The sequence below is a fragment of the Larus michahellis genome, chromosome 7 (assembly GCF_964199755.1).
Source record: "Larus michahellis chromosome 7, bLarMic1.1, whole genome shotgun sequence".
Lineage (NCBI taxonomy): Eukaryota > Metazoa > Chordata > Aves > Charadriiformes > Laridae > Larus > Larus michahellis.
Genome location: NC_133902.1, coordinates 560,579 through 581,525, shown reverse-complemented (window position 1 = coordinate 581,525; position 20,947 = coordinate 560,579). Strand labels below are relative to the sequence as shown.

General features: G+C 47.2%; 1 protein-coding gene across 4 annotated transcripts in view; it reads left to right on the top strand.

The window, feature by feature from the left end:
• CLIP2 (CAP-Gly domain containing linker protein 2) overlaps positions 1–20,947 on the top strand; it is an 81,901-nt gene that overhangs the window by 50,513 nt on the left and 10,441 nt on the right. For 2 of the 4 annotated variants that reach the window (XM_074594322.1, XM_074594321.1), the window contains exons 5-12: positions 3,505–3,718; positions 4,920–5,117; positions 6,285–6,388; positions 9,168–9,228; positions 13,609–13,713; positions 15,297–16,241; positions 18,830–18,887; positions 20,667–20,750. In XM_074594322.1, coding sequence (XP_074450423.1) covers positions 3,505–3,718; positions 4,920–5,117; positions 6,285–6,388; positions 9,168–9,228; positions 13,609–13,713; positions 15,297–16,241; positions 18,830–18,887; positions 20,667–20,750 — 1,769 coding nt within the window. The remainder of the gene's footprint in view (positions 1–3,504; positions 3,719–4,919; positions 5,118–6,284; positions 6,389–9,167; positions 9,229–13,608; positions 13,714–15,296; positions 16,242–18,829; positions 18,888–20,666; positions 20,751–20,947) is intronic. The other 2 variants (XR_012588280.1, XM_074594323.1) reach the window with 2 other exon arrangements.

Below are 20,947 nucleotides of genomic sequence, written 5' to 3'. Positions count from 1 at the left end.
TAAAGCAGTGATACGCGTGGGCTCACTGTCCACCAAGGATCTGGATGCAGGTTTGCAGCATTGTCCCTGTTCGTCCTTTGAGCCTTCATCCAGTCTTCTGATTTTCTTATAGCATGTGCTGATTTCAACAGCAGGGTTTTGGAGGAGAAGCCAACATAGTAAAACTGATTCCCTCGGTGCATGCAGACGCCCCTCAGACAGTCTTCCCCGAGTCTGCCACTGCCGCATGGGCTTCCTGATGCTGCCCTGAGCTTGTCCTGCCAGAATTATAGAATGGTTTGGGTTGGAAGGGACCTTGAAGGATCATCTAGTTCCAACCCCCCTGCCCTGGGCAGGGACACCTCCCACCAGCCCAGGTTGCTCCAAGCCCCGTCCAACCTGGCCTTGAACCCCTCCAGGGATGGGGCAGCCACAGTTTCTCTGGGCACCCTGGGCCAGGGGCTCACCGCCCTCAGAGTGAAGAATTCCTTCCTCAGATCTCATCTCAATCTCCCCTCTGTCAGTTTGAAACCATTACCCCTCATCCTATCATTACACTCCCTGCTCCAGAGTCCCTCCCCAGCTTTCCTGGAGCCCCTTTAGGGACTGGAAGGGGCTGGAAGGTCTCCGTGGAGCCTTCTCTTCTCCAGGCTGAACCCCCCCAGCTCTCTCAGCCTGTCCTCCGGCCCCGCTCCAACAGCTCCGTGTCCTTCTGCTGTTGGTGCCCCAGTGCTGGAGGCAGCGCTGCAGGGGGGTCTCACAGAGCGGAGCAGAGGGGCAGAATCCCCCCCTCGCCCCCCTGCCCATGCTGCTGGGGATGCAGCCCAGGATGCAGGTGGCTTTCTGGGCTGCCTGTGCACATCACTGGCTCGTGTTGAGCTTCTCATCAACCAACATCCCGAAGTTCTCCTCAGGGCTGCTCTCAATCCGTTGTCTGCCCAGCCTGGATTTGTGCCGGGGATTGCCCCGACCCACGTGCAGGACCCTGCACTTGGCCCTGTTATCAGCTTGGGCAGAGAGCCCAGGGCTTAGGAGTCTCTCTGCTTTGGTGGTGGTTGCCATCTAGTGAGCATCCCTCGCCTGGCTGCCTGAGACCAGTGCTTGCTGCTGCAGTAGCCGTCTGCCACAGCAGGAGAGTCAGGTCCAAATCAGCAAACCGAGACAGCAGAGGTTGGTGGAAGTAGGAGAGCAAACACATGGGCAAATGAGCGAGCAAAGGACTCTGTCACCATCTCTGCTGCTGGAAGTTCTCCAGCTGAGTCAGTGATGAATCACCTGAAATTTGAGGAGGGTCGCTGTGATTCTCCTGCAGGTTCAGGACGAGCATCCAGGTCTGGTTGTGCATCAAGGGAAGGGTGAAGGGCCAGGATTTTCTGAGCAGCTTGTGGTGGAGACTGCCTGCAGGCTGTGGTTCAGTAGCAGTTGGTAGTGATCCCCTCTCCCTACATCAAATGGGTGCTGCTGAGACACTGGGGTTTGTTGCATCTGCTTTCCTGTCTGCGTAGGAGACTAGAGAGATGCTGGTGTGGTTTTTTGGTTTCCTATCCCCAAAGCCAAACAAGTTCCACTTACTCATTTCTGGTATATTAACTTTTACTTGCGTATTTACTGTTCTTCCTTCTCTGCCTCTGTTCCTACGGGAATCTTTGCCCACTAAACTATTCATGCGTTTGCTTTTGCATAGTCTAAAACACGTGAGCTACAGGCCTTAGACACTGAAGATTTGGGGGTTTTCATCTATTTCAAAACGTCCTGTGCGGTTTCCCACCTGCAGCTTGCATTGCCATCACAATGCCACTTTTCCTTCCCTGTTTCGTTGCTGTAATGGGGGTACAGAGCTCCTTAGCACTCAGTGAGAGCAGCTCTTGGTTTTCAAGCAGATTTATATATTTTTTTTTTTCCTTTGCTGCCAAGTGTTCTGGACCCAATTCCTGCTTCTGAACTGTAAAAGTTAATTGCAACCGCTTCCAGTCTGGAATGAAAGAAAATGAGCAGATGTAGCGTGATGCAAGTCTGGACTTGCGAAGAGATGCCAGGGGGCTTTTGAGGGATTTTGGCATTGTACCACCACAAGTACCAGTCTGTGCTCCCACCTGAGGAAGGGGCTGTGCCTTCTTCAGTTTGAGGATACGATGCTGAGCAGGGTTTTGGCTGGTTTGCAAGGGGTCAGGCTTTCTTCCTTGGGTCCCTGTTCCGTAGCAAGGTCAACCTGCGGTATGGCTTTCCAAACCCGAGAGCCTGTGCTAACAGCAAGCAGAGGGGGCAAAGTGACTTTGGATTGTAGAGGGTTTGGGTTTGTTTTCTTAAAGACTGTTATAAAAAAAAAAAAAAATTGGTCTTGAGCAGATGTTTGAAACGAATCACTTTCTCATCTGGCTGGAGATCAGGCTGTTCTCTGGCCTCCCAAGTACACAGAGATCTGCCTGTGACACAGCTGTGTGGCTGCCAGCACCCAAAAATAAAAGGGGATTGGGGAAGCAGCTGCTCACAGCTGGAGGGACCTGTGCTAGCAAAGCTGGGTTTGTGTTATTTATTCATAAGGACCTGGTTTTTGTGTTAACATAAGACAGACTATTATATGGCCCAGTATTTTCCCCTAACCTTGCTGTGAAGCCTTTGAGAAAGAACTCCTGATGGAGGCAGCCTTCTATTGACCCCTCCCTTGAAACGAGGGGATGCGACGCCTGGAGATGATCTGGTTTTACTTGCTGCAGTGCAGCTGGCCAGCAGGAGATAAACCCTGCCTTGAGCTGGTCGGCCCAAGCTCTGAAGGAGTTTCCAAGGTTTGACACTGTGGGTTTTGGCTCATTTGTGTTTTGAAAGAGGGCTCCAGAGAGCTATAATCATCAGGCTTACTGCAGTTGCGGAAAAGAGCTTGCATCGCAATTATCTGATCGTCCCTTTTTTTATGCTTGCTTCTTTCTAAGTTTGGGAACCAGTTTCTCTTTCTCTGCCGCACAGAGGAGATGGCACACACTGGAGTTTGCTGTAGTGGCATTTTTAGCTTCAAAGTTAGGAGCTGCCATCTTCCCCTTCTGTTTTGGGAGGAACATTTATACAGAACTGCGTTACACAGACCTTTTTACTCAACACACTTTGCTCTGTGACTTTCTTGCAAAGCAGGGTAGAGAATACACGCGGGTTTTGGGAAGGTCGGTTTGTTGGTGTAAGGAAGGAGAGCGTGTGCTCTCGCAGTGTTTATGCACTGGCGTCTTTGTGCTGTCCACGTCACCAGATGGGTCTTTCCTGGCATCTCATCAAAGTGTGCAGCAACTAGTACGTGGCACTCATCTCGGATTTCCCCGCATAAGTACCACAAGTGAAAACGTGGGGATTACCACTACTCTCAAGAGGCAGGAAAGGAGGATAATCCAAGCGCTTGTATGCGGGGAGCAGTGTCACAGCAAAGCACCAAGAGACGGGCTGAGGGCCGGGATCGCATATTGCTTAGCAATGCAATTCTGCGAGGCTTGGGCGAGATGGATGCTCTACTGCTTCTGACTTGGTGCATCTCCTGTATTACAGGTATTTTCAGTGCCCTCCCAAGTTTGGCCTCTTTGCTCCCATCCACAAGGTGATCCGGATCGGGTTCCCGTCAACCAGCCCCGCCAAAGCAAAGAAGAGCAAACGAATGGCCATGGGAGTGTCTGCCTTAACCCACAGCCCCAGCAGCTCCTCCATCAGCTCTGTCAGCTCTGTGGCATCGTCTGTCGGGGGCAGGCCCAGCCGCAGCGGGCTGGTAAGTGGCTCTTCCTGCAGACTCTGCAGCCTCGGTCCATGTCTGCCGTGACCCAGCTCTAGGAAGTAGGAGGGTTGGGGTTCTGTTTCAGCAGCTGCTCCTTCACCGTCAGTGAGATGAGGGGAGTGCAGTGTGGAATTCTGTTACCCACCTTACAAACAGGACTCCCCCATGGACACAAGAGTTGTAGGAAACACTGAGTGTTTGTGACCATTAAATAACCCAAACTGTTATTTGCAATGGGACGAATCTCAGCTCCACTATCAGATCAGGCTTTATGTAGGATCCCTGAAGAAAAATGCCGTTGTTTCTTGTCGCATGTTGTTGTGTAGCAGCGTGCTGCTGTGTTGAGCAGCTATGAGGAAGCTCCTGCAATGACTGTGTTTTACTGTGGAGGGGTGACACTGTCCTGGATCACATGCCATGTGCTTTGGAAGGTACTCAAGAAGGTGGACACCAGAGCAGGCAGCAACGTTATTCAGGGCTCTGACTGCCGTAGTGTGTGCTGCATAGCACCTGCAGTCGTCTTGGCTGGGGACGAGAGTGCAGTATCCGTCACTGGGAGAGGATCCAACTAGCCCATACCAGTCTCCAGCTGAGATCAGTCCTCCTAGCTGAGCTCATTGTTTGGGACTGCACCACTGCAGGTCATCGATAAAGTATATTTATGAAGGCAGATGATACAATACATGATAGTCTTTCCTGACCCAGTTCCCACCCCGTGTCCTGTCCTTTGGGAAATGGTCCTTTCATTGCAGCATAGGAGAGCTATTGAGCTTGCAAGCAGTGTCCAGGTGTTTTGTAGACTTATTAACCCCACCTGTAGGGTCCAGAGCTGGAACTGCAGCTCTGTATAGCCTAATAAATGACGCAGGGAGATTTAGACTAGATCTCCGGCAGAAATTCTTTGGTGTGAGGGCGGTGAGCCCCTGGCCCAGGGTGCCCAGAGAAGCTGTGGCTGCCCCATCCCTGGAGGGGTTCAAGGCCAGGTTGGACGGGGCTTGGAGCAACCTGGGCTGGTGGGAGGTGTCCCTGCCCAGGGCAGGGGGTGCCACTGGGTGGCCTTTAAGGCCCCTTCCAGCTCTAACCATTCTAGGATCAGTAGGTGAGCTGCATTCCGGATTTTACAGGGGACTTTAAGCTGCTCTAGACTGGGAAGGACATAGCTTTACCCCCGTCTCTCTTTAACTCTTTTTTCCAGCTGACAGAGACCTCTTCTCGATATGCCCGAAAAATCTCTGGCACCACTGCTCTCCAGGAGGCACTGAAGGAGAAGCAGCAGCACATTGAACAGCTACTGGCAGAGCGTGACCTGGAGAGGGCTGAGGTTGCCAAAGCCACCAGCCACATCTGTGAGGTGGAGAAAGAGATTGCCATCATGAAGGCCCAACACGAGCAGGTAGGAGGTGGTGTGGCTTTATTGCCAGCACGCAGATATCTGTCATCCTCTGAAAGTTTCAGATCATAATAACATTACCTGTGTTTAGCTACCTGATGTGAAACCGGGGCTCTGAATTTCTGTCTTTCATGTGGAGATAGCTTCCTGCGTGGTGGGTTTAAGCTGAGTGTCTTTTCCCACTCCTGCCAGTGGAACGTGTGCTCGCTCTGCCCCGAGCCAGGAGCTTAAAAAGTGCTGTGCCAGAAAAAGAGCAGCCCATAGTTTGTGTCTGGTGGATCAATACATTTGAATGCTGAAATGCAAGTGGAGGGCAAACTTGTTCCCCTTGGCCACCTAGTCTGGCCTCGGCTGTGACTGCATTGCAGTGAGGTTTTCTGATGCTATCGGACACTGCTGAGAACATCAGCTCAGTTCGTGTGTCACTGCTTTCCTGACAGAGGATTTCTTGATCCCGTTAATGCAGTCAGATCTGTAAAGAAAACAGGCTGATCACATTAGGGTTTTTTTTGCACAAGCATTTATGCAAATGATATTTTATGCACTTGGGTGTTTAAAGAAAGGAGATATGTGTTTCCTGTTCATCAATATGTGGCTCTTCAATGACTATTCTTGCCCTAAATTCCTTGCTCATGTTTATAAGCCCCAGTCAGCTACTAGGGAGCAGGGATGGCACTGTATATCTTCGTGTGGTGGGTCACACCTGCCTGTCAGAAATGCAGGAAAAATTGGCAAATCAACTGCAAGCTGACATCTTCCTTGTGTATGGTATTTCCCAGTAATTACCAGTAACAAATGAATTAACGCAAGTCTGAAATACCTCTCTTGCTTCACGCCCAGGGCTGAATTGCACCTGGTAACCCCAGACCAGATTTTCAAAACCATTCAGGCTTCAAGTTCTTAACTCTTAATCAGACCTGGGTTCTCCAAAGGGTTCATGTCAGAGAGGCACTAAAGCATGGATCAAATTTTAATCTGCTGGAGATTGAGCAATTTTTTTTTTCTTGATACCTACGTATTGGGCTCTTCGGAAAATCTACCTTTTTACCATACCATCCTCTGAAACAGATCATCAAAACCTTCTGTTCCCTTGTTCTGATCCTTTTTTTAAACAGCCCTGTACTTCAGACATTGTTAACTTTTGTGGCTCGGGCTCTTTTTATACTGCAGTACGTCACAGAGGCAGAAGGAAACCTCCAGCGAGCACGAGCCCTGGTGGATGGGATGCAGAAGGAGAAGATTGAGCTGTTGAACCAGCTGGAAGAGGAGAAGAGGTAAAGCAGGAGTGGATGGGTGTGGAGGAGATGAAGTCGTGGGGGAGATGAGGCTCTTCCCAAGAACGTTGTTCATTGGCTCTAAGGAGAAGAAAGTGACTGGGAAAAGTCATCTTTGGATGTCTTCCAGTTCTTCAAATATTCTGTGTCTCGCTGTCCTGGCCACTGTGGTCTGTCTGCAAGTGGGGAAGGGGCGTGCCGCTTCAGGTAACGGGAAGTTTAGAACAATTTTGCTGCAGTTACATGTCTGCTGTGACTTGTCTAGGGTTGGGCATCCAGTACTGTGACTGCCCCTGTTTGCTGACGAACTGCTGCTAATCACAACTGAGCAGTGAAGTATTTCCAGTTAGTCTTGTGCGCTCCTGTGTCTTATGGCTCTTAGAGGAGACTCGATGCTGTGGCATTTGGTGGTGTTGCAGTGAGATTGTTTTTGTGACGTGAGCAGTCTTGGGTTTTTTGAATATGCTCAGTTGATCCTGCCCAGCCGTTGCAATGCAATTGGAAGGCAGAAGACAAACGTCCAGCCAGGGCAGGTCCCACCTGGGCTAGGGGCAGCTCTGTCTTGTTGACGAAAGGAGTTTCATGGTTTGATGTGCTTTCCTGCCAAATGCGTGTAGCGCTCTTTAAGGGGGAAAAAAAAAACCAAACCATCACCACCAAAAAACAACAAAACCACCATCAGCTTCCATTCCTGATCAAGTCTATAAGTTCTGGCACTTCTGTGGTGACCCTGATAAATATTTGACAGGCTATTTGCAGGTCCGACAGCATCTGACCATGGCAAATGTTGCATTGACGATACAATGGTGGCCAACAGTTGATCTACCACTGCCAGTAGAAGGCCAAATAGTCTTGGTCTCCAGCTGGGCAGTGAAGTTAGGGAGGGTTTTCAGCCATCTTCCCTGTTTGGTTCCCGACACAAAGCAGGGAGAAGCAGCATTATTTGCCGGAAGGAACGAAGGGCTCCAGTAACATCAGTTACTCTGAGATTTGATACCCTGACCAAACTCAGCCGTGTCGCTGTGTAAAACGGAACTACTCAGTAAAGGTGGATTTAACTCACAGCAAGGGTGTGGACAGTGACAAAGCCTTGCCTTCAGGTGTTCTTGGCTAAGGATACAGTATTAAAATAGCAGTAGTGGATAATAAACAGACCCGTGCGGGCTGGGCCATCCCAGGGCCCTAACCTTTCTCTACAACCCGGCTTTGCTAAAAACCACTTCTTTCCCCTCTATTTGTGATGTGCTGATTTTAAGGACGTTCCTTCTGTGGAAGGGAAATCAAACCAGAGTACAGCCTTACCGTAGTGTGATTCATCATCTCCCCACATCCCAGAGGCCCCATCCATGTACATGTGAAGATGCATACCTTTCCTCTCTGGATAAGAGTGAAGATCTACTTGTCATTCTTGGAGTCCAGTTGCTCCATATATATAATTAAATTTTTCAGTGGGAATAGAAAGACATTTCTGTGTATTAAGTAACTGAAAACAGCATTGGTTTCAATTGAATGATGCCCCTCCTGAGGATGAATTGTTCTTTCGTGCACAAGTCTCTCTGTTCCCCTGGTAGGCAGCTCACTTTCCCAGCTCCAGGAGGCCCTTTAACCCAAGACAGCTGAGTTCTTTCCTAAATATCAACAGATGCCTCCTCTAATTAGAGGAGGTTTAGACAAGGAAGCTTGTTTATGAAGTTAGATATGTACACTCTCAGCTATTTTTATCTGTAATGGAATCAGAGTCCTTACATCTGGCTACCAGCTCAACATCCTCAATATTGCCTTATTTTTAAATCAGTGAAGAGAACAAAGAGGAGTGAGTTTAGCAGAAGATTGGATTATTTGGTTATCGTTACTGGTTTTGCTCTTCAGACTTTGCAAAAGAGGGTCCTAGGCATGTCTGCGTTTGTGTGCGTGGTTTTATGTGCATTTATGCATGACTGGCCTGTACAATCTCTGGTGAAGGCTTTTTAGCCAGGGTAGCTCACCATTTCCATGTTGTGGAACCATTAAACATTTCCCACCCTCTGCCAAGAAGGCAGAGGCTCCGATTCCCATGGAATATTTGTATGGACCCTGTGTGTTCGGCACAGGAATTGCCCAGTGCTCAGCTGCAGGATAACAGAACAAAAAACCAGCGGAACCCGGTTGTGGCTTTCATGTTTTCAGGATCCCAGTGTGGGTGAAGAGCAGTTGTGCTTCCTGAGAGGTGGTGCAGCAGAAGCAGCACATCTGTGAGCGTGGACTTTGCATGAAGACAAATGTTTGTGATGTGGAAAACTTCCTTATTAACTGTCTTGCTCCATGGGGAACAAGACAATTTGGGGAGGGACTCTTGATCAGGGAGCGGAGTAATAGGATGAGGGGGAACAGTTTTAAACTGAAAGAGGGGAGATTTAGATGAGATATTGTGAAGAAATTCTTGGCTGTGAGGGCAGTAAGCCCCAGGCCCAGGGTGCCCAGAGAAGCTGTGGCTGCCCCATCCCTGGAGGGGTTCAAGGCCAGGTTGGACGGGGCTTGGAGCAACCTGGGCTGGTGGGAGGTGTCCCTGCCCAGGGCAGGGGGTGGCACTGGGTGGCCTTTAAGGTCCCTTCCAACCCAAACCATTCCATGATTCTTGCTGTTTAGCTTCTGCTGAGCTCTTTGTATACAAATGTTGACTGTATTTGTCTCCTCTCAGACTTTGGTTGTGCAGGGGGAGGCCCATGTGCAGTGGCTGCTTAGGAATGGGATGCTGATCTGAGTGTTACCGATTGCTATTTGTCTCTCCTCCCCTTCCCAGGAAAGTGGAGGATTTGCAGTTCCGTGTGGAGGAAGAATCCATCACGAAGGGGGATCTGGAGGTAATTCCTAACACCCTTACCAAAATGTGGGGTCAAAACCTGAAATTGCATGCGGGGCCTCACTTGAGTAATTTCTACTGCCTTTTGCTCAACTCTAAACAATGCTTTCTCTATATCGATGGTTTTGGACCTGCCATGAACGCCGTGGTATAAACTGTGAAGATTATTCTTTGGTATGTTGCCCAGTGACTAATAGTGCTGGGAGCTGCCTAGAATTAATCACACGCAGCCAGCCTGGCTTTAAAAGTCACCATTAGTTGCCAAGCCGTGTTAAAATCTGACTGTACCTAAATGCGTTTCAACATATGTTTTTCCACTGTAGAAACTATCTGACTGCTCAGTTGCTGTCCCTGCAGTGTCCTGTTAGTCGCAGTTCATTGGCACGCACAGTCTCCCAGGCAGATGCTGTTCTGGTCCAGCTGAAACGCTGTGTATTGTTTGACCTGCGGTATCCTCGCCTGGAGCCCTCTGCCCGCCAGCGCGGGGGTTGACGCTGGGGTACCCTTTCATTGGGAAGGGCTGGTGCTCAGAGCGATGCTGTTGCAGTGAATATTGTGCAAACTGATGGGAGCTTGCACTTGAGTGGGAGGCTTTTCTCTGGGGGGGGGAAAGGAAAAGAAAATGTTTCTGTGAATGCAAGGCTCTGCTCTCCGTGTGTAAATTGGTTGAGTTTCCCTTATCTTTAGCTAGAGTGTGAGGTCAGTAACAGCCAGAAATGTCAAGGCACCTGCTCCTGTGCTTCACTGTGGGTCATACCAATAAAAGCCCAGGAAAATGGGAAAACTAGGCAATGGAGTATGTTGCTATGGCTTTGACCTTCTTGGCATAAACCTCTCCTCTTTATCCAGAGGCTGAAGCAGAGTTATGTGTTTGACAGGGTATAAATCAGCAATGTGCTGATAGCAGACCTTTGCTAAAAGAGAGCAGTTTCTGCCTAGTGTGTGGGTGCAAAATCAGGTTTCTGTTGATTGCTCAGCCTAGATGATAGGTTTCCCCAGTGCTTTAGAGAAGGGTGATTGCTCCATCACTCCCTTTGAGAGCAGTGAATTGCCCCAGCCTAAGTGTTTAAGCCTGGAACCAGGGTTAGTTAGCAGGTATATTTAAATATATTTTTTTTAAAAAAAGCCTCAATGTTTTAGGAAGACGGTAAGTTGCTGTGACATAAGTGCTCCTATGACTGCAGGTCCCAAACCGAGGGTACATGTGACCTTCGTTTGGGCTGGGAAGGAGCTGCTTTGCAATGGGGATGTAGCCAAGCTCCTTGCAGGCTGCCAGGGGCCCGTCCCCACTTCCACGTTTGTGCAGAAGAACAAATCTTAGGAAAGAGTCATGGAGCAGCTTGGTTTCCTGCAATCCAGAGAACTGGGATGTTCTCCTGAGGGTCCAACAGCAGTGACAGCACAGACATGATCAGAGGGCTTTGCTGTGGTCAGTTTTTACATTCTGTCCTGTCTCATTTGGATGCTCAGACTGAATGGTTGACCCACTGGAGTTAATTCTCACCTTCCTGCTTTGTGGGGGAGACAGGATTTCCAGAAGCAAGTAACTCACTTAAAAAAAAAAAAAAAAATCTCTTATTGGAAATCAGGGGGATAAGTGCTGCTTTGCGTTGCAGTATGCTTCCTGGGAAATGGTTATCCCTGATATTCTTCCTGTACACTCACAACAAAGTCAACCAGTGGCTGCGAGCACAGCCCTTGGCGTCCCCAGCTAGAGCTCAACTAACCACCCAAATGCCAAAAGCAAAACCCAGTGACAGCTGCCTCCCCTCCTCTGGCCAACAGCCGCCTTCTGAGCACTCAGAGGAGGATGTTTATCTTGCACTTAACAGCCAGGAACAGTCACGATGGTAAGAAAAGATTATCTCCTCTGTGGTCCCTGGATCTAGGGTTTCTGCTGAGGGCTAGGCTAAATCCCATGGTATTTCTCGTAATATCATGTAGTTTTTGAACAAGGCTGGGACTCTCGGGTGTTGAGTGTGTCAGGTAGCATAACTAGAAGCTCTTTGGTCAAAGAAATCAATGTATCTGAAGCCTGGAGGTGTGGGTCCAGCTTTTGGAACTCTGATAAAGAAGGAGGAACTGTGGATTTAGCCCTGAAATGTAGTTGTGAATTTAACCCATTTTTGATCCTGGTCGGCAATGCTGGTGCCGTAGTGCTTTGGAAGGCAAAAAATAATTGCAGGAAAACAAAACCTTCTAAGAAAGGCTTTTAATGGTGGCAGACTGTGTTGTTGTAGGAAATATTAGCCTCTTCAAGGAACTATCTCATGCTCATCTCCTGGAACCTACCTCATACCTTGAACACCAGTGGGAAGTCAGTTTGTAATTTGTGAATAGTAATTTAAGGCTAATAGCAAGAAGTAAGTCTAAAATTCAGATCTGAACTTGCTCAAGGTGCAGGAAAACTTTGGATTTGAGGCTCTGAGTCACACTGGCTAAGCAAACCAATTTGCATAAAATAAAAATTGATGCGAATCTTCAGTGAAGCTACGTTTAAGGACTGTAAAACAGTTGATCTAACTTTCTTCCCTGATTAATTTTTCTCCTCTATTTTCATATGTTTTTCTAGACTTGGAAAAAAGGAGGATTGGTAGATACTGAGCAAGCTTGGCTGGGAACCTGAGTGTCAACCTCAGGAGTCTTGCGAGAGTTTCTTTGAGAAATTCAGAGATTAGTTTTGTAATAGGTCAGCATCTTCAGATAGCCGATATCTGTCTGACATGCTGCCACCGGTTAAGGTAACTTCAAAAGTTTTTGTTGCTGCAGTTTCACTTGGGGTTTTTGAGCTAGTGTAAATTGAGGAAAAATCATTGGTTTCAGTGGAATAATTATCCCCTGAAATCGAATCAAGTCTGGAGCTCCATCTTGAGATGCGCATCCTTGAGCTTTGCAGAGAGTGGGAGAAGCCACTCAGTACAAAACTAAATTTCTTTATTTTTCGTATTAGGATGCCCACTTTTGCACTTCAGTGGTATTATCTGGGGGCTTTGATAATGTTTGGGTTATTGAGACCACACCTTTTTTTCCTCCTTCAGGGGTCAAACAGACCACATAAAATAACGGAGTCGTCTGAATATACTGGCAGTTGAGATCTTGACCATCTATGAATAGATATATAATTTTATATATAATGGTAACTTTCAAGCCATAAGAAAAAACATGGATTTTTACAAACTTCAGTTTCCATTGTTTGAACACAACTAATCAAAGCTTGCTTTATTGTAGGAAAGGGCAGAAAATACCTAAAACTGGTTCCAATAGAAAGAGGGAGAGGCAAATAATTATATGTAAAACGAAAGGCAGAAAATGGGGGTGTTTAAAAAAGAAAAAGTTCTGATAAGTTTTGTTTGGTTTTTGGTAGGTCCAGTTTAATTCAAAGGAAAATGTTGGTTTCATAAGCTAAAAAAAATGTGAAGGCCAGAGTCTGTATGCATTTTCCCATGTCTCCTCTCCTCTTTTATTTATGGGAAATTTTACATGATATTACAGTGGTCGTTGTAAAGTCCTGAGGTTTGCCATCAAGTGCAGCTGTATGGTACTTCTGCTTTAAAAGCGAAGGGCACCGAAGCAATGCCCTGAGTTGATGCTCCTGGATTTGGCAGGTTACATAAACTTGTGCTTAATTTACCCATCTCTTTGAAAAACAAAAAAGCGAAACCAAACAAAAATATAGTTCTGGTTTGGGTACGAGGCTGTTAGAGTCTTAGCGTGCAAAAATCACTTTGAAATTCAGAGCAGCCCTATTCAAACCGAAAGTACTGGTTTATATGACAGGTTGGTATCTAAATTTCCTTGATTTGCTTTCAGTGCAGTGGATTTTTGGTTTTAGCAACATGCTGTCTACAGTATGACCTGCTGTTTTTCCCCCACCTAGTGCAGGGTTCAAGCTGCCTCCGGAGCAAAAAGAGGATGGGAACTTCCAACTCTTTGCAGCCTACCTTGTGATTCCTCTAGGGTGAGGCGCGGAGAATCACTGCAAGGTCTTTGCACTCTCTAGTGTGGTGCAAAGGTCTTGTGCTGGTGGTCTGCAGCGGTGGGAGCTTTGCTTTTTAGGAAGTGTCTTCAGTATAGTCTTGATGCAGGAAAACACTAATGCAGGGGGATGTTTTCCCATCACAGATTCCATTCTCTTGTGAGCAGCCACTCCAAGTACCATGTAAAATCCCGTAGTGACCTTTTTCTGTTTGGTTGGATTTTTTCCTGCTTGTTTGGATCTTTTTTTCTCCTCCTGTTGTGAACTGCCTTTCCTTGTCTTGTACACTGAAGATGATGTTGCAGCCTTCTCTTTCCCTCTCTTTTCCCTCTTTCCTTTCTCTCTCTCTCTCCCTTCCCCTTTTCCCATCTCCACTGTTCTTCTTTTTTCCCTATGTGTGACCAGACTCAGACGCAGTTGGAGCATGCCCGAATACGGGAGCTCGAGCAGAGCCTGCTGTTTGAGAAGGCACAGGCTGAAAAACTCCTCAGAGAATTAGAGGACACCAGGGTAATCAACCCCCTCTTGCCCTGCCTGCAGAACAGCGTGCTTGCCCCCTGCGTTGATGTCATGACGCCTTGCTTTGGGTTTCTTTTTTCATTTGGTTTGTGGGGTTGATTGGTTTTTTGGCTTGGATTTAGGCTTCCCTGATTTATTTTGTTTGGTTTTTCCTTTGCTCTCCCTCCTGGAAATGGTAGTACAACATAATTTTTAGCTTTGCTTCTTGTGTGGGGACTTGTTTCTCAGATTGAGTTTGCTTCTCTGCCCCATGCCACCATTTGACACATGAGCTCTTCACAACTCATCTTTCAATTAACATGCCCAAATAACACCTGCACCCTGCTGCACAGTTCATTCTGCCTCGAGGCTCCCCCAGGCTGTAATGGGAAATAACGTTGCAATCAGCGTTCCCTTTGTCCTCCCTCCAGCTGTGGGAGCTGCCGTCTGAAATGGAAGATACTGGTGAGTGCTGGTGGACCAGCTCTGACCCTTGGCTGGGCCTGCAGCAGCACAGGTTGCCCAAATGAACAGCGCACCCAAACCCAAAAGCAGTCAGATGCGGGAGGGGCTTTTTCATGCTGGTGTGGCGTGGGAAGCATCAAACTGGCCCGCAGTGAGCTTGTTCCTCACCAGTGGATTTGCTGGGGCTGTAGAAAACACAAACGGGAGGTTCTCCAGAAGGGCCAAATGGTTTGAATGCCTCCTCGCCGGCCTAAAATAAAAACCACACAGCCTCCAGGGCTGATGGTTAGTGGGAGGAATGGCAATTGGAATGAAATGGAATCTATCACTTGTGTTTTGTCTTGGTTTCCTTGTTTCTTCTGCCTTTTCCTAATATTTCATCTAGTCAAATCTCCTCTTCTCCACCCATAGGTGTAGCCCCCCGAACTCCCTGTGACTAGCAGGTAGTTCAGCCCTGTCAGGTTACATTCCGATCGTAAGGCATCGATCCATAGCCCTTATGCTCAATGTTAACCATGGCCAGATTTATTGCTTTGCATCCTCTAGCCTTCTACGTTATTTTTACTTTGCTAATAAACTCTAACGGTTACTCGTGTAAAAATCCCTTTTCCTTTTTACACCAGGGTAAACAAATTGCCATGCAGAGGAGAGGTCTGTAGGCAGAGGATTGCTGAGCAATAAAGGAAACATGATGTGCTTAATGCTGGTTTGAATGCCTGCGGCATTCCTGCATGTGCAGTCACACTTCCTCTGTGCATCACCTGGCAAGATGCCTACTCTGGAAATATAATGCCCTTTCAGGACATTATTTTTCATAAACCACTGTTGCTCTCCAGCGAATTTTGAGGGTTGTTTCGAAGATGTGTGTTTCCCTGTGGAAAACGAGAGGTTCGTATTAGAAAAAACAAATTGCAATTGGCACAAAGACGTAATAACTGTTAGAGTTACTGGTGACGGTTACCCTGGTGCAAAACTGTACTCAGATTGGAGGGCGCTGGGTATTCTTTTCCTGTTTATTTGAACTTTGACTAATGTACTTTGGATTTACTTCCACTGGAGCGCACGTGCTAAAAGGCAGGATGCAGCGATGAGAGGTGGGAACTGACTTTGTCTTCTCTGTCGTGTTGCAGTTAACCACGGTAGCAGAGAAGTCCAGAATCCTGCAGCTGGAGGAGGAGCTGAGCCTCATGCGCAGCGAGGTGGATGAGCTTCGGCAGTGCCTCCGGAGCTCTCACCAAGCAGCGACCCCCGAGCATAACCTCGGCTTGCAGTCAGAGGCCCTTCGTCTACGAGATCAGCTGCTGTCTGCCAACAAGGAGCATCAGAAGGAGAGCAGCCAGCTAAAGGAGAAGTACGAGAAGACATTAAAGAAGTACCAGCAGGAGATGGAGAAGCTGAAGTCTGTCAATGAGAAGTACTCACAGGAAATCGTTGACCTAAAGCATAAAGTTCAGCAAGCCACTAATGAGAACATGGGGCTCATGGACAACTGGAAGTCCAAGTTGGACACGTTAGCTTCTGACCACCAGAAGTCTCTGGAGGATCTGAAGGCCACTTTAAATACAGGCCCCGACACCCAGCACAAGGAGATCGTGGAACTGAAGGCAGTGGTGGAGAGTATAAAGATGGAGCACCAGCTTGAGTTGGAGAACCTGAAAGCCAAGCATGACATTGAGACGGCTGTTCATATAAAGGAGAAAGAGAGTCTCAAACTGAAGTTGCAGGAGGCTGTGGATGAAGTAGAAAAAAGCAACAGCAACTGGAAAATGCAACTGGAAACGAAAAGCAATCAGCACCTTCTTGAGCTCCAAGATGTGAAGGACAAGTGTCGAGATGCTGAGCTGAGGGTGCATGAACTGGAGAAACTTCACAGTGAATACACAGATCAAACACAAGCGATAGCTTTCTTGAAAGAGCAGATTTCTTTGGCTGAGAAGAAGATGTTGGACTATGAAACGTTACAGAAAACAGAAGCCCAGAGCAAACAGGAGATCCACAGATTGCAGGAAAAAGTGCTTGTCTTAGAGAACAAGCTGCAGTCCATGGAGGCCCTGCATCCTTCTCAGCACGCAAATGTATGACTTCTGGGGCGTTTTGCTTGTTTATCGTCACTGTTAGTTACCTTTCCTAGGAGTAGCCCTCAGCTGCCGCCTTGTGCAGTTTTCTGAGGCTGTTATGCCTCAAAGTATTCGGATGTTTTTACTTTCCATTGATAGTGCTTTTCCGACTCGGCATCTCCATGCTGAAGGTGTCTTCCCACCCTTGAAAGCCACTACAATGGCACAATTAGAGGAAATAAGAGTCAAGAGAAGCAAGTGGGCTACATCTGGGCTTGAAGGCAGATGAGTGCTGTGGCAGCAGAATAGGGCTGTCGTGGTTTGTCAGGGTGGGCTCTCATCCTGAGCAAGCAGAATGTTCTTAGCTGGAAAAGCATCATTTCTCCAATACAGCTGTTGTCCTCCAAGGAGCTGCAACAGCCGTAGTGTATTATTGAGTGAGGCCCTTTGGGGGTAGGTGGAGGGACAGGGTGGAAGAGGAGTCGTTGCCCACGCTGAGACAGAGCATGTGGAGCGTGGTTTGAGAGCCTCAGCTAGGGGGCTGAGCTGGTGGAATTGAGCGGGAGGTGTGGGTGTGTGGGTCAGCAATGCGGCAGAGGCAGTGGGGAGGCTTCGCAGCGAATACGAGAGAGACAGGGAAATGATGACGTTGAGGATTGTAGTGGAAGAGCTGCTTTCAACAGTCAGGATGGCACCAGGCTGGGCAAATAAAATGCCTGACTGAATGCGCGTCCTGAGCCTCCCAGGGAAGGCTAGAATAAAACCAGCAGTAATACAAAGAGGTCAATTTTCTGTGGCCTTTGTGTCTTTTTACATAATCTTCATTTTTTTGACTACTTGTGACAGAATGCCGTCCTGCCTTCATGGTGCGGCACGCGGTGTTTGCAGTAGGGTGAGGGCAGAGATTGCTACTCGTGGCTCTAGGCTGGACCCCTGTTTGTGTTTGGATTTTCCATGAGAAATGAGCAAAAAGCCAACTTACAACTTGTCCCCATGGAGATGCAGAAAATAAAAATAAGCCATGAAATATGCACCTTTTAAGAATACTCATTTGAAATCTGTCACTGGCAATATAGTCCCTGTTCCAGAGTGAGGTGCCAGTGAAGTGAATACAATGCCTATGTTTAATTTGTCAATGTGACCAGCCCCATGGAGATCGGGGTGAAACCCATTGCACCTCTAGGCAGCGAACTCTAGCCCATGAATTACTGTTGGCCAAGTCAGGGCTTCATGCCTGCAAAAAGACACGCTCAACTGGGCAGGAGAGGCAAAAGCCCAAGAAGGAATCTACAGCATTAATGGTGTTTCAAGGGCTGCTCGACATGTTTCGTCTAGTAAGGACAGTCGTGAACAATAAGTACAGCCAGGGCCCTGGGAAAAGGGGGTTGTTATTACAACATGTCACATGTTATAGCCAATATTCAAACAGGAATGAATGTAAAAGAAGCTGGAGGGTTGTTCCAGAGCCCTTTAAATAAGTGAGGGCTTTGGGGGACATCGATATTGGATTAGAACCAGGGAGTCTTGAAATAATTATTTTAACTATGTATTGATTAAAATCAGGAAAATGTGGGAAGAAATGCATGGGTGAAAGCCTCTGAGTGTCGTAGGACAAATTCTATTTTAAAATGTCTTAGCTGATTTAATGTGGCTGCAGTATTAACTATCCAAATACTTCAAACAAACAGATGTCTTGTGACTACGAATGGTGCTATCTTTCCTAGACCTTCAAGGGAGAACCACAGCTGTGCTTCCAAAGAGCAGTTACATACTTTTTCTGTACCAAAAGTATATCAGGCAGCGTATTTCCCCTTTGGGTGTGCTCCCGCTTCTCTTAGCGGCATCCTGCAGCCCACTCAAGCCCTCGGGGACTGACTTCGGGGCTTTCAGTGGTGGTGGCCACAGCAGCCCACCAGAGGCTGCTGGATGTGAAGAGGCTTGAAGGGCTGAATAGTGGCTTCTGCGATGGAAAGCTTGGCCATGAGCTGTGTGGTTGCTGGCTTTACGCTCTTCGTTGCAATATAGACAACAGATGGGGAAAAGGCAGAATCCTCTACAGAGACCAGCATTTGCTTTTTATTATTTTTAATTAATGTATTAATTCTTTAATAATTATTATTTTATCAATGTTTTATTACTGTTTTTGTAAATTTGGGCACAGTTAGATTCTTCAGAAGTTGAGGAACTTGTTGTCGTCTAGGTCCCAAGTTGAATGCTAAAGAGCATTTGCACCTGAGTATTTGCCATGGTTGGCCACAGGAGACTGGTCCGAAGGAGTCGCCCTGCACAAACTCTGGGTGTGAGACAGCTGGAACCAGAGCTTACAGGGAAAGCCCGGTGTCTTTTCCCTCATGGGTGACTCTCACCATTGTGCTCAGCTGCCCGTTGTGTGTAGACACTCCCAGATGGTACCCGTTAGCCTTCAGTAGTGCCCAACTATAGAACTGACTCCTCAAAAGCCCGTGTTGTCCTCTCGGGAAGGATGTAAAACATCCAAACTTGAGTACCGGATACACTTCTGCTTTGGATGGGGCTTTGGTTGTTAACTTTGCTTTCATCTTCAGATAAACGCCTGTTTTACATCTCATATATTACATTTATTTCAGATGATTGAAACTAATGATATTTCAGAAGAAAAGATAAAGATGAAGCAGACTATGGAAGGTATGAAAGTTTATCGTTTTGTCTTGGAGCACCCTGTTCTAGTGACTCGTGCGTCTTCCTTTTCTCTGACTTTCTGCTCTTGCAGGGACGGCTGTGTGGAAAGGGCTTAGGAAGCCATTTCATCTCTCCGATTTTGCTGGATGGTGTTTGTTGTCCGGCTTTTTTTTCTTTCTCTAACCTAGCTGAGCAAAGGCAGGGGTGGATGTTTTCACTCTTGGGTTACACACTCGCCATGCAGATGGTGCAGGCTGGAGACAGATCTGGGGAAATGGGCACGCTTCCATCCCATCACTGATTTTACAGCAGGTGAAATGCAGACGCTGAATGTAATTCGTTGCTAGGAGGGAATTGCTAATGGTAGTATTGATGTGATTGGCTTAAGATAATGGGGGTTACTTTTTGTATTAATTACTATATAATTACTATATATTTATATACTATATAATTACTATAAATCAAATGCATCCTTTTAACAAAATGCAGAATTTATGCACTCAGAAAATTTGTATAATGTAGTTTGGAAACTGAATTGCATTCAGCCTCTTCGCAAAGAGGGGAAGCTGTAACCCGGCATCTGAGCAACAGCAGGACGGGCAAGATTGGAGCTGGATGGCCCAGATGGCCTCTGTTGGGAGCCATGTCCTACCACATCGCTGCGCGTGGCATATGCTTTTGGGTGTCTGTGAAGGATTCAGGGCTGTTCCAAGACACGTAAGGTGCTTCCAGATTGTGTCTTCCCTTGCTTGTTCCCAGGAGACTCGTTTTTCTTCATTCTTCCTTAAGGTTATTTTTTTCTCTTAGAAAAGCCTCGTCAGTGTAGATCACAAAGGTGATCTCTAAAGAACCAGCTTGTCTCACTTCAAATGGCATTTGGCTTATGGTAGCATAGCTTTTTCTCGCTCACCTCTAAGGACTCTGTTCTCTGCAAAGCCCTTGTTAAAGTCCTGCTGAGGAGGTAGCCATCTAAACGGAGGTTATGGGGGATTTTGCAGCCTTAAACTTTGCTTAATAGAACCTTACTTTAGTTTGAGTGTTCCTCAAGCTGTTTGGATTCAGTGGTGTTTGTCCTATTCCCACCTGCCCTTAGTGCTAGCTAGGCACTGTCATCAGCCTCATCACTGTCTTTGCAGGTACAGGATTTTATATATATAAAAAATTTTATATATATATAAAATATATATATATGCTATGCCAAATCATATGCTGACTGACAGGTAATTCCTGCCCTGGGAGTGCATCACATAACTAGGTCCAGCAGCCACTGCTCTTAAAAGGCTGCTCAGCCCACGTGCACGTTTCTACACCGGATAAGCCATATGTAAGAAGTACTAAAAACAACTAGTTCAGGCTTGAGCCACAAAAGCATCGCACTTCAGATCTGCCTCTCCAAGTGTGGAAATGCAGAAAACGTTTCCAGAAGACACATCTTTTAAAACTGTTTCTGCCTTCCGGTGTAGGAGGTAACACAAAGAAATGTGCTGAAAGTTCCTGTCTGTGGTTTTTATTAATGTTTTATTCTTTTTTTTTTCCTCCGCTTGTGGTTGCTTTCTTAAACCTGCGTGATATGGCTTCCCAGCTATGTATCCTGCCTCCTAATATCTGGATGGTGGTGAGATGCAGTGAGAAAACACCCATGTCTGTCTCCTGCTGCCGACAGAGGGTACCACAACCGTGCCCCTGTCACACCCCGACCCATGCTGCACACTCAGTACCTTCCTGATTTGCACAAAGCATTTTCCAAGCTTCTAATCTTTGTCTTGTCTTTTCGTTCACCCACAGACCTCCAAGACAAGCTGAGTAAAAGAGACAAAGAGGTGTCATCGCTGGTGTCCCAGACTGAAACTCTAAGGGCCCAAGTAAGTGGTAAGTTTCCCTAATCCAGTGCTGGTGGGAACTAGGTGTTTCCCTGCTCCTCCTCTGTACTGGTGTTAAACAAGGGCCCAGGTGCTGCAAGGGACAGGTGGCGATAAGACGCGGGGCAATGGCTTTAAACTAGAGCAGGGCAGGTTTAGATGAGACATTAGGAAGAAGTTCTGTACACTGAGGGTGGTCAGACACTG